The sequence below is a fragment of the Echinops telfairi genome, unplaced genomic scaffold (genome assembly GCF_000313985.2).
Source record: "Echinops telfairi isolate 266 unplaced genomic scaffold, ASM31398v2 ScPeMD7_36;HRSCAF=134, whole genome shotgun sequence".
Taxonomy (NCBI): domain Eukaryota; kingdom Metazoa; phylum Chordata; class Mammalia; order Afrosoricida; family Tenrecidae; genus Echinops; species Echinops telfairi.
In genome coordinates, this window is record NW_022103934.1 from 1,723,498 (window position 1) to 1,735,273 (window position 11,776).

The 11,776-nt window shown below is 60.3% G+C and overlaps 2 protein-coding genes and 2 non-coding genes across 4 annotated transcripts in view; 1 reads left to right on the top strand and 3 right to left on the bottom strand.

Moving 5' to 3' along the window:
• LOC101652369 (suppressor of SWI4 1 homolog) overlaps positions 1 to 3,702 on the bottom strand; it is a 5,645-nt gene extending 1,943 nt beyond the window's left edge. Inside the window, exons 1-12 of the mRNA XM_030885663.2 lie at positions 3,555 to 3,702; positions 3,122 to 3,223; positions 2,880 to 2,930; positions 2,623 to 2,793; positions 2,128 to 2,204; positions 1,828 to 1,935; positions 1,616 to 1,739; positions 1,454 to 1,532; positions 1,216 to 1,345; positions 967 to 1,136; positions 683 to 894; positions 325 to 433 (exon numbers count right to left, since the gene is read on the bottom strand). Of these exons, the coding sequence (XP_030741523.1) occupies positions 325 to 433; positions 683 to 894; positions 967 to 1,136; positions 1,216 to 1,345; positions 1,454 to 1,532; positions 1,616 to 1,739; positions 1,828 to 1,935; positions 2,128 to 2,204; positions 2,623 to 2,793; positions 2,880 to 2,930; positions 3,122 to 3,223; positions 3,555 to 3,584 (1,363 nt within the window). The 5' untranslated portion in view covers positions 3,585 to 3,702. The remainder of the gene's footprint in view (positions 1 to 324; positions 434 to 682; positions 895 to 966; positions 1,137 to 1,215; positions 1,346 to 1,453; positions 1,533 to 1,615; positions 1,740 to 1,827; positions 1,936 to 2,127; positions 2,205 to 2,622; positions 2,794 to 2,879; positions 2,931 to 3,121; positions 3,224 to 3,554) is intronic.
• LOC115869688 lies at positions 2,007 to 2,086 on the bottom strand. Its single transcript, XR_004046325.1, has one exon. It is a non-coding gene; the product is annotated as a small nucleolar RNA U105B (small nucleolar RNA).
• Positions 3,001 to 3,087, bottom strand: LOC115869692. Its single transcript, XR_004046328.1, has one exon. It is a non-coding gene; the product is annotated as a small nucleolar RNA SNORD105 (small nucleolar RNA).
• A 3,201-nt stretch (positions 3,703 to 6,903) lies between the features above and the next one.
• The window catches only part of ANGPTL6 (angiopoietin like 6), a 5,827-nt gene continuing 954 nt past the window's right edge, over positions 6,904 to 11,776 (top strand). The window contains exons 1-5 of the mRNA XM_004716810.2: positions 6,904 to 7,035; positions 9,002 to 9,572; positions 10,405 to 10,582; positions 11,199 to 11,386; positions 11,464 to 11,734. Of these exons, the coding sequence (XP_004716867.1) occupies positions 9,009 to 9,572; positions 10,405 to 10,582; positions 11,199 to 11,386; positions 11,464 to 11,734 (1,201 nt within the window). The 5' untranslated portion in view covers positions 6,904 to 7,035; positions 9,002 to 9,008. The remainder of the gene's footprint in view (positions 7,036 to 9,001; positions 9,573 to 10,404; positions 10,583 to 11,198; positions 11,387 to 11,463; positions 11,735 to 11,776) is intronic.

An 11,776-nucleotide genomic window follows, 5' to 3' on the forward strand; every position in this document is an offset into this window, starting at 1 on the left:
CCCCCAAGAAACAAACCTCTGCTCCGCCGCAGTAGGAAGTGCCTCCTGACACACAGCTCGCCCTTCGCCACTTCTCTATCTTCCCCAGAGCTGGGCTGCCAAACCCCAGGAAGTGCTGTCTAGACAATCTGTGCCCTTACCCACTCCCCCCTGGGGCCGCCAGCCCCACCCAGGGGGCAGGTGGACGCTTCCCCCCTAAACCCCAGGCAAGCCTCACCTGTGCTGGCCCCCATGGCTTGCGCCCAGCTGTGGCTGCTTCCCAGCGTGCCAACACACTCAGGACTTAATAAGCTGAGGTGGCCCCTCCCTTTCCTGAAGCCCCACCCACAGCTGGCAGGGCTGGTTGGTCCTGGGCCCCACCCCCGCCTCCTTCCTCATTGCAGACCTCGGCGAACAGGAGTGGATCAAGCCTTAGACAGGCTGCTACCGCTACCTGTGGAATGAGCCCTTCACGCCCCCAGGATCAGGCTAAAGATGGGCCAGACTTCCAGGTGCTGCCCTGACAGAAGCCACTCTGGGCTGCCAACCCCCCAGCTCAACCAGAGAGACTCAAGGGTGTGGATCCTTTATTGTGGGAGTGGGGAGATGGCTCCTTTATAAAAGGAATAGCAGCAGGCTGCACCCGAGCCCAGAGCAGCCTCTGGGCCCGTCTGGGGTGCCCAGCTTTGCTGGGGGCTCAGGCTCGAGCTGCTCTCTTAGGCAGCCGCACTCGGCCCTGGGCACGACCTCGGGCAGCCCGGGGGGGACCAGCCTTGGCTTGACCTCTTCGCAACTGGCCCTTGGGCCTTGGAGGCCTCCGGTCACCTCCTCGCTCCGGCTTCCGGTCCTTTACCCGTTGCTTTTTGCTTGGAGGTCGAGCAGGCCGTCTGCGCCTGGTCAGCCCAGGAAACATGTCTGAAAGGAGAGGCAGATTGGTGCCCTGGAGCCCTGGCACACCCCCTGGGCACCAGCTGCAATGACACACACCTGCGTCAGGTTCCTCGCCGACTGCCTGGCGGAAATACTCAGCTTCATCCTCCTCCTCCTCCTCCAGCCGGCTGGCTCCTTCTGCCTCCGGAGGGGCGCCCGGGTCCTCAGCGTCGCTGTCCCCATCAGCCTCTGTGCGTGTCCTCTTCATACCTGCCAGGCTCCTCTTCCTGGAGAGGCCCGGGGCTGTCAGCAGTGCTGCCCTGCCCGCCGCCCCCCCACCAGCCCACCCCACTGCCCGGGCCTCACTTGTGAGCCTCTCGCTGCTCCCGCTTTCGCTGCACATTCTGGGCCTGCTGGTCCTGCCTCTGTGCCTTGAGTCGCAGCCGCTCCTCCTTGGCCGCCAGCATAGCCTGCAGCTCCTCCTCCGTCTTGTGCACTGAGTAGGAAGAAGATGCTTGCCAAGATCCCCGAGCCTCCGCCACCTTAAATGGCCTCAGACACCCGTCTCAGATAGCCCGTGACCCGCCTCCCCCACCTTCCTCACCGAAACTGTGGAACAGCACGTTGCCCTCGCCAACACCCTCCTGTATCTTGATGAGCTGCAGCGTCATCCGAGGGCCGATCTGGGGGGGAGGGGAGGGGTCAGTGCTTCCCCAGGTGGTCCCGTCAGTCACTCCTCTCTGAGGCTCTTCCAGCCTGGCCTCACCTCTGTGAGCCTCACTGCGCTCTGCTGGGCCCGCATGTTGCCACGGCCAGCGATGGCCTGGGGCAGCTCGGTGATGTTGTGCTCGCCATCAGGCTCTGCCTCGCTCTCTGACAGCCCGGCGCCCCTGTTCAGGGGACATTCAGTGCTTAGCTGAGCATGCCAGGCCCCCAGGACAACCCTAGGAACGAGGCCCCCATCCATGCCTTCCTCACGTGGCCAGCAGCTCGCTGATGTCCTGCAGCCGACTCATGTTGGGGAACTTCTCTTGGAGAAGCTTTTTCATCCCACGACTGGCGCCCACAGGAACCACCTTGATGCTGCTGTGGGGCCGGAGCATGCAGAGTAGGACATTAGGGGTTGTGAGGAGGACGGTCAGACCCCTCAAACTCTTCCAGGGGTTGTCAGGGCGTTTACTTTGAGATTGAGCAATCACAGAGTCTCAGCCATAGTACTGTCATCAGCCACACCCCAGGGCCCCAAATTCCCGGGCGCCCCTGCCCCCCAGCACTTACTAGTGGCGGAGATCCAGCTCCTGAGAGTCGGGGTTGAAGTTAATGAGGAGGCAGCGCTTGATGGTGTTCAGGTTGACCTGGAGAGGAAGGGAAGAGGGCATGGTGCCACGTGAGCCTTCTGCATGAACCAGCCCACCCACTTAGAACCACCAAGGTGGTGGTGGTGGTGGTGGATGGGAAGGCTGCAAATGGTGACACAGCCAGTTGGGGCACTGGCTAGAAATCTGGGTCCAACAATCGACCACACTAGTCTCCCTGGGACCCAACCTCTATCTAACCTCAGGTGGCCTAAGTTTCTCATCACACCAGGGAGCTACTAGCACCTTTTCCCATCTGTCAGGAACCCATGGGTGGCTCTGACCTCCACACTCAGTGGACCCTGGAGGGCCCGCTTTCGGCCACAATGCCGGAGGTGAGGCCTGAGTGACCCAGCCAAGTGCCAATGGTGTTGATACCCTGACTTCCCGCCCACGGCCACCTGCCACCATGGCCCACCTTGTGCACGTTGATGGAGGGAAACAGGTTCTGGAACATGGTGGCCAAGAGCTTCACGTGCATGCCGTGGGGGCCGAAGCTGTTGAGCACCAGGAGGGGAGGGTGGGCAAACTGCTGTTCGTGCATGCGGTGCCGGCGCAGTGAGGAGACCACGTCTCGCACCAGTGTGTACTGTGGGACCAGGGCAGGCTACCGTGAGGGGCCTGTCAACTGGGGCCACCCGCCCTCCCCCAGCCTACCCAGACCTCAGCCCTCACCTGATTGATCCGGAAGGTCAAGGTGGGACCTCCTGGAAGTCGAATCAGCTTCTGCAGAACAAAGGAGATTGTGAGGGGAAGAGGGTGCTGTCTGGCAGGCCGGCGCGCTGGGGGCGGTGAAGCTCGGCTCCATTTCTTCAGAGCGTTTACTTTGAAGCCTGAATCACGGCAGCTCAGAGGCACATGGGCTCATCATGAGAGCGGGGAGCCGGGGGAGGGGGTCACTCACACACAGCACTCACAAAGTAGATGTTGGTCTCCGTCTTGCTGAAGATCAAGAAATGTGTGACCCCAAGGGGCCCGGCTACCGCAACGCAGTCCTTCAGCGAGTTCTTTTTTCGGACCTTACAGAGCAACAAGGGTAGGTTTAGGCTGAGAGCGGCCCCATGCAGCTCTTTCAACAAGCCCAGGAGAGAGGGATGCTCCTGGCCCCTAGAACCGCCTTTGCCACTTGCTTACTAGGAACCTCAAGCGCTTGCTCCAGAACTTTGAGAGCCACGTTTCTACCCCGAGGGCCCACGCCTCGCCGCCCGACGCAGTCAAGACCCACGGTGGGTTTTCTGCGAGCGTGGCGGGGATGATGGTCCCCAGAAAGGGGGTCCTGCCTCCAACCCCGGGAGACTGGAGGGCGCCCGGCCCTTTGCCCGGAAGCCAGGGCCTAGGGTAGGTGCCGACCTGCAGGCGAGTGGCGGTGAGCGGCTCCATGACCCGCCGCAGGTCCAGGCTCAGCTGCCGGACGCCGCGACCAGCGCGACCCCGAGCGAACACGAACGAATGCGGCTGCGCGGCATAGGCCTCGAGGTTGCGGAGCTGCGCCTGGGCGCGCGCGCGCTTCTGGTGCCGGGACTGCGGGGGCAAGAGGCGAGGGGTGAGCGCCGCGGCCTCCGCCAGGCGCCCCTCGGTGCCCCGCGCCTCCCCGGCCGCCGCGCCTCACCCGCTTCGGCTGCCCCATGCCGCCGTCTGCCCCACGAGGCCGCCGGGAACGGGCGCTTCCGGCGCCGCCAAGCTCACTTCCGGTGCCGCCAAGCTCACTTCCGGCGCCGGCGGCCACAGGAGGCGGCGCCCCTGGTGACGTCGACCGGCGGGCGGGCCTGTTTCTATGGAAACCAGGGCGGGGCTTTGCCGCTTAGCGACCGGGAGCGGAACCAGGCTCCCGCAACCTCAGGTTCGAATACCGGCTTGGCTCTTTGCCTCCAACGAGGCCGATTGATTATTTTCTTCCCCCCCAGTGAAGTCAGAAAGTTGCATTTCTGTTAAAGTGTAAATGTTAAATTATAATTTCGTGAGGTTACGTTCTCGCACAGTTTTTGCCCAACCAATGTCAGATACCACCCTTCCTCCCATTGAAGTCATCCCTTTATTTATTGTGGCAGTAGCCGACAGAGATGGATCATCTTACGGTTTCGGAAGCTGGACGGTGGCTGTCTGAGACCTGTACTGGGTCCTTCTGAGGCTTCGGGAGAGACACCTGTTCAGCCTCTAAGAACAGCTCCTTCATTGTCTCCTCCGCTTCTAGTTGACCCCTTTTCTCGGCGGTCGTTTTTGTCTTTCTCTCCCCTTCTGTAAGCACCTCGCTCAGGTGGAATTGAGCCTCGCCCTACCCGCTATGAAATTCATGCTACTGTAGCCGACAGACGCGTCTTAGTAATTTTATTTCCAGCTGTGCAGTCTTGGTATAAAATTGCTCCCTGGCACTTGGGGGTCTCAGTCAGGGAAAGGATAGGTCCAGTTGCAGTCTTCAAGGGCGGGGGCGGGCCGATCCTGAGGGCCAGCTGCTCGGCGGGGGCCTCTGCCTGCAGATGGAAATTCCGCCTCACCTTCTGGAAACTTAGGGCAAGGCAGGCTCTTTATGAATAACCCCCACCGCCCCATTTCCTCTCGGAGCCCCAGTGTTGGCCTCAGGCCTCTGGCTTCTTCCCCAGAACCTTGGGGGAGGGGGACACCCCTCCCTCCGTGGGCTGAACATTCTCTCCCCACGCCACCTCCCCTCCCCTTCTCTGTCTTTCCCTTTCCATCCCTGTCTTCTCTCCCTTCCAACCTTGTCATCAGCCACCTCTTTCACCTTTCTGCCTCTGCCCTTCGTTCCATCTCCCATCTCTGTGGGTAGCCCGTCTCTTTCCTGCCTCTCCATCTCTTTTTCCATTGCCCCATCTCTGTCTCTTGCATTCTCTCCCTTCTGTCATCCCCTCTCTGACTTAGGAGATTTCTTCTCTTTGTGCCGCTGGTGGGAGAAAAGGGTGGGAAGCCCAGCCTGGCAGCCTCTCGGAGATCTGGGGCAGTCATTTCCTTTCTCAGCCCCGGGCGTCCACTTAGGTAAGCGCTTCAGGACATTGTGAACTGGGGGACAGAGACCGGTGGGTGTCTACTCTACTTGTCGGTGTGGTTCCCCAACTCCACGTTGGGCCTCTGACCTGGAACTGCATAGTGGTGTCTGCCTGTAGCATGCTGCTGGGAGATTGGTTCTGTGGGAGAATACGACGGTATGGGGGCGGGAGGGGTGTGTGTCAAACAGAGGCACCCATACTGTAAGCATCCGTCGGGGTCTCTCTTTGTCCAGGCTTTGTGTCTCTGCGCCTGCCAGTGCGCGACCAGGTGGACCTGGCTGAGGTGGGGGGGTGGGGGGTCCTGTCCACAGGCTGTGCATGTGTGTGGGTGTACAAACAACCAGCCAGAAAAAACACCCGGCCCCCACCCAGGACTGACTACAGACAGGTGTGTGTGTGTGTGTGTCCAAGCCACATAAAGTCCCTGGGTGGTGCGAATGGTTCATGCCGTGGCTAAGACCCAAAACCAAATCCCTGCTGCCATCGAGTCAATCCCCATTCATAGTGATCCTATCGATATAGGGTTCTCTCGAGATCGTTAAATAGATCCGGGAGAGCCAGCCTCATCTGTCTCCCTCACAGCAGCTGGTGGGTTTGAACTGCTGACCTTGCAGTTAGCAGCCCAATGCATCCCCAACAGTGCCACCCAAAACGCTGGTGGTTTCAGTCCACCAGACACTTCTTGGGCAGAGACCACTCGGTCTATATGGCCCCCAACCGGCCATTGAAAACCTGCTGGAGTCTGACATACCAGGGGTCGCCATGAATCAAATGACTCGATGGTACCGGGTTTGGTTTTATTGTGCTTGACACACCACACACAGACACACACACACAGACACACACACACAGACACACACACACAGACACACACACACACACACGGATGCTCAGGGCTCTCTGTGGACCTCCCACTGTCTATCTTGTCTGTTTTTGTGCAGTGTTTTGCATGCCTGCTTGGGTCTGTGCGTCTACCCTCTTGCACACATGTATGTGAGCACACACCATTCTCATGGGAGACAAGTGTGAGCACGGCAGCCAAGCTATCTGGCCTGAGTCCCCTGGTGGGTGCTCTCCAGTGGTGTAACCATGGGCAAGTAGCTCATGCTCTCTGAGCCTCAGTCTCCTCTGCTGTCTTATGGGGCTATATACAGAAGCTCTGGGTGGGTGGATTAGCTGAAAATGATAAACTCAAAATCACTGCTGTCGGGTCGATATTGACCCACAGCAGCCTTACAGGACAGGGCAGAACTGCCCCTGGGGCTTCTTGAAGTTGTCACTCTATGGGTGTAGCAAGCCTCATCTTTCTCCCACAGAGTGGCTGTTGGGTTTGAACTCCTGACCTTGTGGGCAGCAGCCCAATCTGTAACCCACTGTGCCCCCAGGGATCCTTGGATGAGATAAAAAGGGTGCTCACTGATGCTCACCTCTGCTTTTTGCAGGGGGTGTGGGGGGTGTCTGGGGGTGCAAGCCTGCCCCTGTGCTCTGCCCTGCAGCCTCTCACGCTCTGTGCTCCGCCTGAGAGGAACGCCCAGGCCACTGACCTGTGTTATCGGGCTCTGGAGGCCTGGGCAGGGGGGGTGTCTGGCCAGCTGCCTCAGTCCTCACATGGGAAATCCTAAATATTTACAGTTGGGGCTCCTGGGCCAAGCACAGCTCCAGGCCCAGGCGTTGGGGGTGCAGAAGGGTTTACCAAGTCTCCTTCTTCCTGCCCTCCTACTGGTTGCTCCCCTCCCCCAGCTCAGAGGCCCCTGCGGACCCTCGTCTCTTCCTCAGACTTCCCCGGCCTGTCTCGAGCTTCTTCGCTGGACCCAGGGCCTTGGGCGTGAGAGGTGAGAGAGAAGGTGGGGCGGCGGGCAGAGACTGTCGGGGACCCTGGCCTGTGCTACAGCTGTATTCTAGCTCCAGGGGATCCTTGTCACGGAGGTGGGGAGCCAGGTATCTGGTGGGGAGCATGGAGAGCACCTCACTCAGCTCTGCCCCGCCCCACCTGGCTTGGGGTGCAGGATGGCAGCAAACCAGCCTTGCCCAGCTCACAACCTCCCACGGTTCCCATCTCTGTGGAGTGCAAGCTTCCCCAAAGCCCTGAACAAACTTCCCTTGCTCTCCTCCTAGAGCACCCCCCCCGTAACCCCCCCCCCCCCCCCCCCCCCCCCCCCAATCCTGGAGCCACTGAAGCAGGGTCCCACTTCAGGTCCTTGGCACATGCTGTTCCCTCTGCCTATTTACCTGTCCGTGTCCCCAAGCTGGACTTCAGCTCAGGAGGGTGGGGCTTTGGTCCGTCTTGGTTCCCGCTCTCTGGTTGCCTGGGACAGGCCCTGGCACAGGTAGATGCTCAGTGTGTGAATGATGGAGGCATGTGACCATGGAGGGGGTGGTGCACTGCCCTCTGTGGGTGCCAGGGCATGGGTGTTTGGACGAGAGGCAGGTGGGGTGATGTGTGGACATCTGGAATGTGTCCCTTGCCACCAAGTACCCACAAGAGGCTGTGGGCATGTGGATCTTGGTGTACCCAGGCATGTGACGGAGTAGGGGGAGGAGGCTTCTGTGTAGATGGCCACATTATACAACCTTGAGTGAGGCTACTGGTGCGCGGGAGGTGGGGGTGAGAGCTCATCCAATCACCTAACAAACTCTTAGCGAGCAGCACTGGCTGGGTGCCAGGCAGTTTTAGGCACTGGGGACGGAGCGGGGAGCAAAACCCAGCTAGGAGGGGGTGGGGTTATTTTGGTGGGGCATTCAGATCATAAAAAGCCGGACTATTTTAGATAAGAGGAGCTACTCTAAATGGGGTGGCCAGGGAGGGGTTATGAACAGGGAGGCATCTAAGCTGAGACCCAGATAAGCTGAGGGTGCAGACTTGGTAACACCCCATCCTTACCAAGCGCCAGCCACCAAACCCAAGCCCACAGATCCCCACAGGCCCTCAGCCCTGCCTCTTTCATCTTCCCCCGCCCCCCAAACCTAGTACAATTGAGTGGGGTACTTCCAGGCGGATGGAAACGTGCAGCGAAGGCTTTGAGGCGGAGGGAGTATGACTGAGGTCCAACAGCATGGCGAGCGTGGCTGGAGAGCTAGAGGGAGGCGGCAGGGAGGTGGCCAGGCTGCACAGGCGTGGCTTGTGGCCACAAGAGGAATTTTCTCCGAAGGAGGTGGGGATCCAAGGAAGCTGTGGGGGAGACGGGCCTCACAGGCGCCCTCGGGCGGCCGTGGAGAGGATAGGCTGGGTGGGGAACACGGAGCAGGACCAGGGAGGAAGAAGGAAGGATCCGTGTGGTTTCCTGAGCTGGAGGGTGGGCCGAGGAATTCCGTGTCTAAACAGAAGAGCCCGCGGGGGAGGTGGATGGCAGTGGCCCCAGGATCCTTGTCCTTGCTATTCCCTGCCTGCTGCGCTCGTCTCCCCAGGCATCCTCAGAACTTTCTGCCGCCCCTTCTCGGGTCCCGCCGTGTCCCCTCCCCAGAAAGCTCCGTCCTCGGGTTATTTTTAGCACTTCGCACCACCTCATAGGCCCCGTTTAACCCGTTGGTCTTGTTTCTGGCCCTCCAGGGCCTGGAATTTCGCGTTGTGCTGCTGACTGTACTCGCCACGAGTAAAACAGGGCAGGCAGACAGTAAGCGCTCAATACAAGCCCCTCGGAAGACGTGCAGCCCGCAGGGCGCCGGGAACTCGGTGGAGGGGCTCGGGCGGGGTACACTGGGTGCATCGCCGTCGCGTTCTTGCGCCGGGGCAGATGGGTCTGTTCCGAGCATGGGGGCAGGGGCCGGGCTGCTGGCTGCCACCTCCTTCTGTGCCCGCAGGTCCACCATGACGGCGCCCCCGTGGCGCGCGCTGCAGCTGCTGCTCCTGCTGGGTGCGTCGTGGGCGCGGGCAGGCGCCCCCAGGTGCACCTACACCTTCGTGCTGCCCCAGCAGAAGTTCACGGGCGCCGTGTGCTGGAGCGGGTCGGCGGCCGGACGGCCGGGGCCCGAGGCAGTCAACGCGAGCGAGGTGGCGGCCCTGCGCGTGCGCGTGGGCCGCCACGAGCAGCTGCTGCGCGACCTGCAGCGGGTGGCGGCGGCCGACGGCGCCGTGGCCGGCGAGGTGCGCGCGCTGCGCAAAGAGAGCCGCGGCCTGAGTGCGCGCCTGGGCCAGCTGCGCGCGCAGCTGCAGCACGAGGCGGGGCCGGGGGCGGGGCCGGAGCCCGCCGCGGCCCTAGCGTTGCTGGGCGAGCGCGTGCTCAACGCGTCGGCCGAAGCGCAGCGCGCCGCCGCCCGCTTCCACGAGCTGGACGTCAAGTTCCGGGAGCTGGCGCAGATGGTCAGCCAGCAGAGCGGCCTCATTGCCCGCCTGGAACGCCTGTGCCCGGGGGGCATGGGCGGGCAGCAGCAGGTAATCCCGCAGCCACTCCTGCTGTGCATGTCCCTGAGACCAGGCTCTGACCCTCATTTGCAAAATCCGAGAAACACTTTGAAAGCCGAATTTTGGCCTTAACTCTTTTGGATCAACATGCGACTAAAGCGCCACTTACTGTGAATAGTCATTGGTTCTGGTTTCAAGCATATTTTTACTCTGTGGATAAAGACCACAAACTGGTTGAGGTTATACCATATAAAACAAAACAAACACACTGCCATCAAGCCAATTCCGACTCATAGCGACCCTATAGGACAGGCTAGAACTGCCCTTACCGTTTTCGATCCAAGACTGTAACTCTCTACAGGAGCAGAAAGCCCTGTATGTCTCCCGAGGATCCTGGTGGTTTTGAACTGCTGACCTTCAGGTTAGCAGCCCAGTGCACAACACTCACTCCGACACCAGGGCTTCTATGTTATATACATATACGCCACGCTCTGAATCTTGGAACATATCTGTTCCTGCGTTTAAATACGAAATTATTGTGTGAGCATCCCCAGCATGGGCAGGGTCTGGGAGATTCTGTAAGGTCACGCCCAGTGTCGGATGTACGATTGCTCTTTTGAGAGACAGCCACAGATAGTTACACTGCTGAATTCCAAAGTGGGGATTTGAGTCCAGCTCTGCTACTGAGGGTCCAGAGTTAGGTTCTGAGCAGGGTCAATGATGGGGCAGGGCATCCTACCTTCCCCATGTCCTGCTTATCCGGGTACAGGGACAATTACCCATCATCTATGATGCTGGGGTGGGGGAGGGCTTTGGCCAAGGGGTAGTGCCATCTCATCCCAGGCCTTCTTGGCCACTGCAGGTCCTGCCCCCACCCTTGGTGCCTGTGGTTCCTGTCAGCCTGGTGGGTGGCATCAGTGACAGCAGCAGGAGGCTGGACCCAGCCCTGGAGACCCTGAAAGACCAGACCTCAAGACAGCAGGGGCTGCTGGCATCACCCACGCTCGCAGGGCACCCTGCAGCCTCCACTAAGCCTGCAGGTAGGACAGAGGCAGGGCTGCTGGGGTTGTGGAGAACTAGGGGATTCCAGGTGCAGTGTGGGTAAGGGATGCAGACAGGTTAAGTTTCCAAAGGCAGATTCCTCCCATGGGGCTGAAAGAAATGCCTTTATTCTGAAGACAAGACCTGGAGGTGTGGTTTTTATCAAGATGCAAAGACGAGCAGAAAGCCCCATCTTTCTCCCTCAGTGCACCTGGTGGATCTGAACTGCTGACCTTGAGGTTAGCAGGCCAACGTGTAGCCCACGGTGTCACCAGCGTCCCTCAGTACAGCGCTCTTATTCTGACACAGGGACAGGGAATTTAGGGCTGCTACGTTGGCGGGTAGGTGGACAGGTTTAGACTGGGATATTCAGGACTGCTGGTGTGGAGCCCACAGAAAGAAGAGTTAAACACCCCAGGCTTTACATCCGGTCTCTTGAGCCAAGTGGGACCTAGCACCTCACTCAGGAAAGAAAATGGGAGCTCTTATTCTGGTGGGGGGACCGGAGAGGCAGGCCCTTGCTTCTGCTGAGGGACCCACGGAGAGGAAGGGTGCTATTTTAGCAGGGGGCTGGTGGGTTGAGGCTGCATGTCCCCCACATCCCTGTGCCCACAGGCCCGTGGCAGGACTGCGCGGAGGCCCAGCAGGCAGGCCACGATCAGAGTGGAGTGTATGAGCTGCGGCCAGGCCGTCACGTGGTGATGGCCTGGTGCGAGCAGCAGCTGGAGGGGGGTGGCTGGACGGTGATCCAGAAGCGACAAGACGGCTCCGTCAACTTCTTCACCACCTGGACGCACTACAAGGTGGGCAGGGGTGCATGGGAGGGGCTGGGCGGTGGAGGGGGTCCTCTCCTGACTGCCCCACCTTCCTGCCCTGCCAGGCAGGCTTTGGGCGGCCAGATGGGGAATACTGGCTGGGCCTGGAGCCTGTGCACCAGCTGACCAGCCGCGGGGACCACGAGCTGTTGGTGCTCCTGGAAGACTGGGGGGGTCGTGGGGCCCGTGCCCACTACGACGGCTTCTCCTTGGAGCCTGAGAGTGACCATTACCGCCTGCGGCTTGGCCAGTACCACGGTGATGCTGGCGACTCACTCTCCTGGCACAATGACAAGCCCTTCAGCACTGTGGACAGGGACCGGGACTCTTATTCTGGTAAGGCTAGCTTCCTTGGTGGTGTGTGTATGTGTGTGTGTG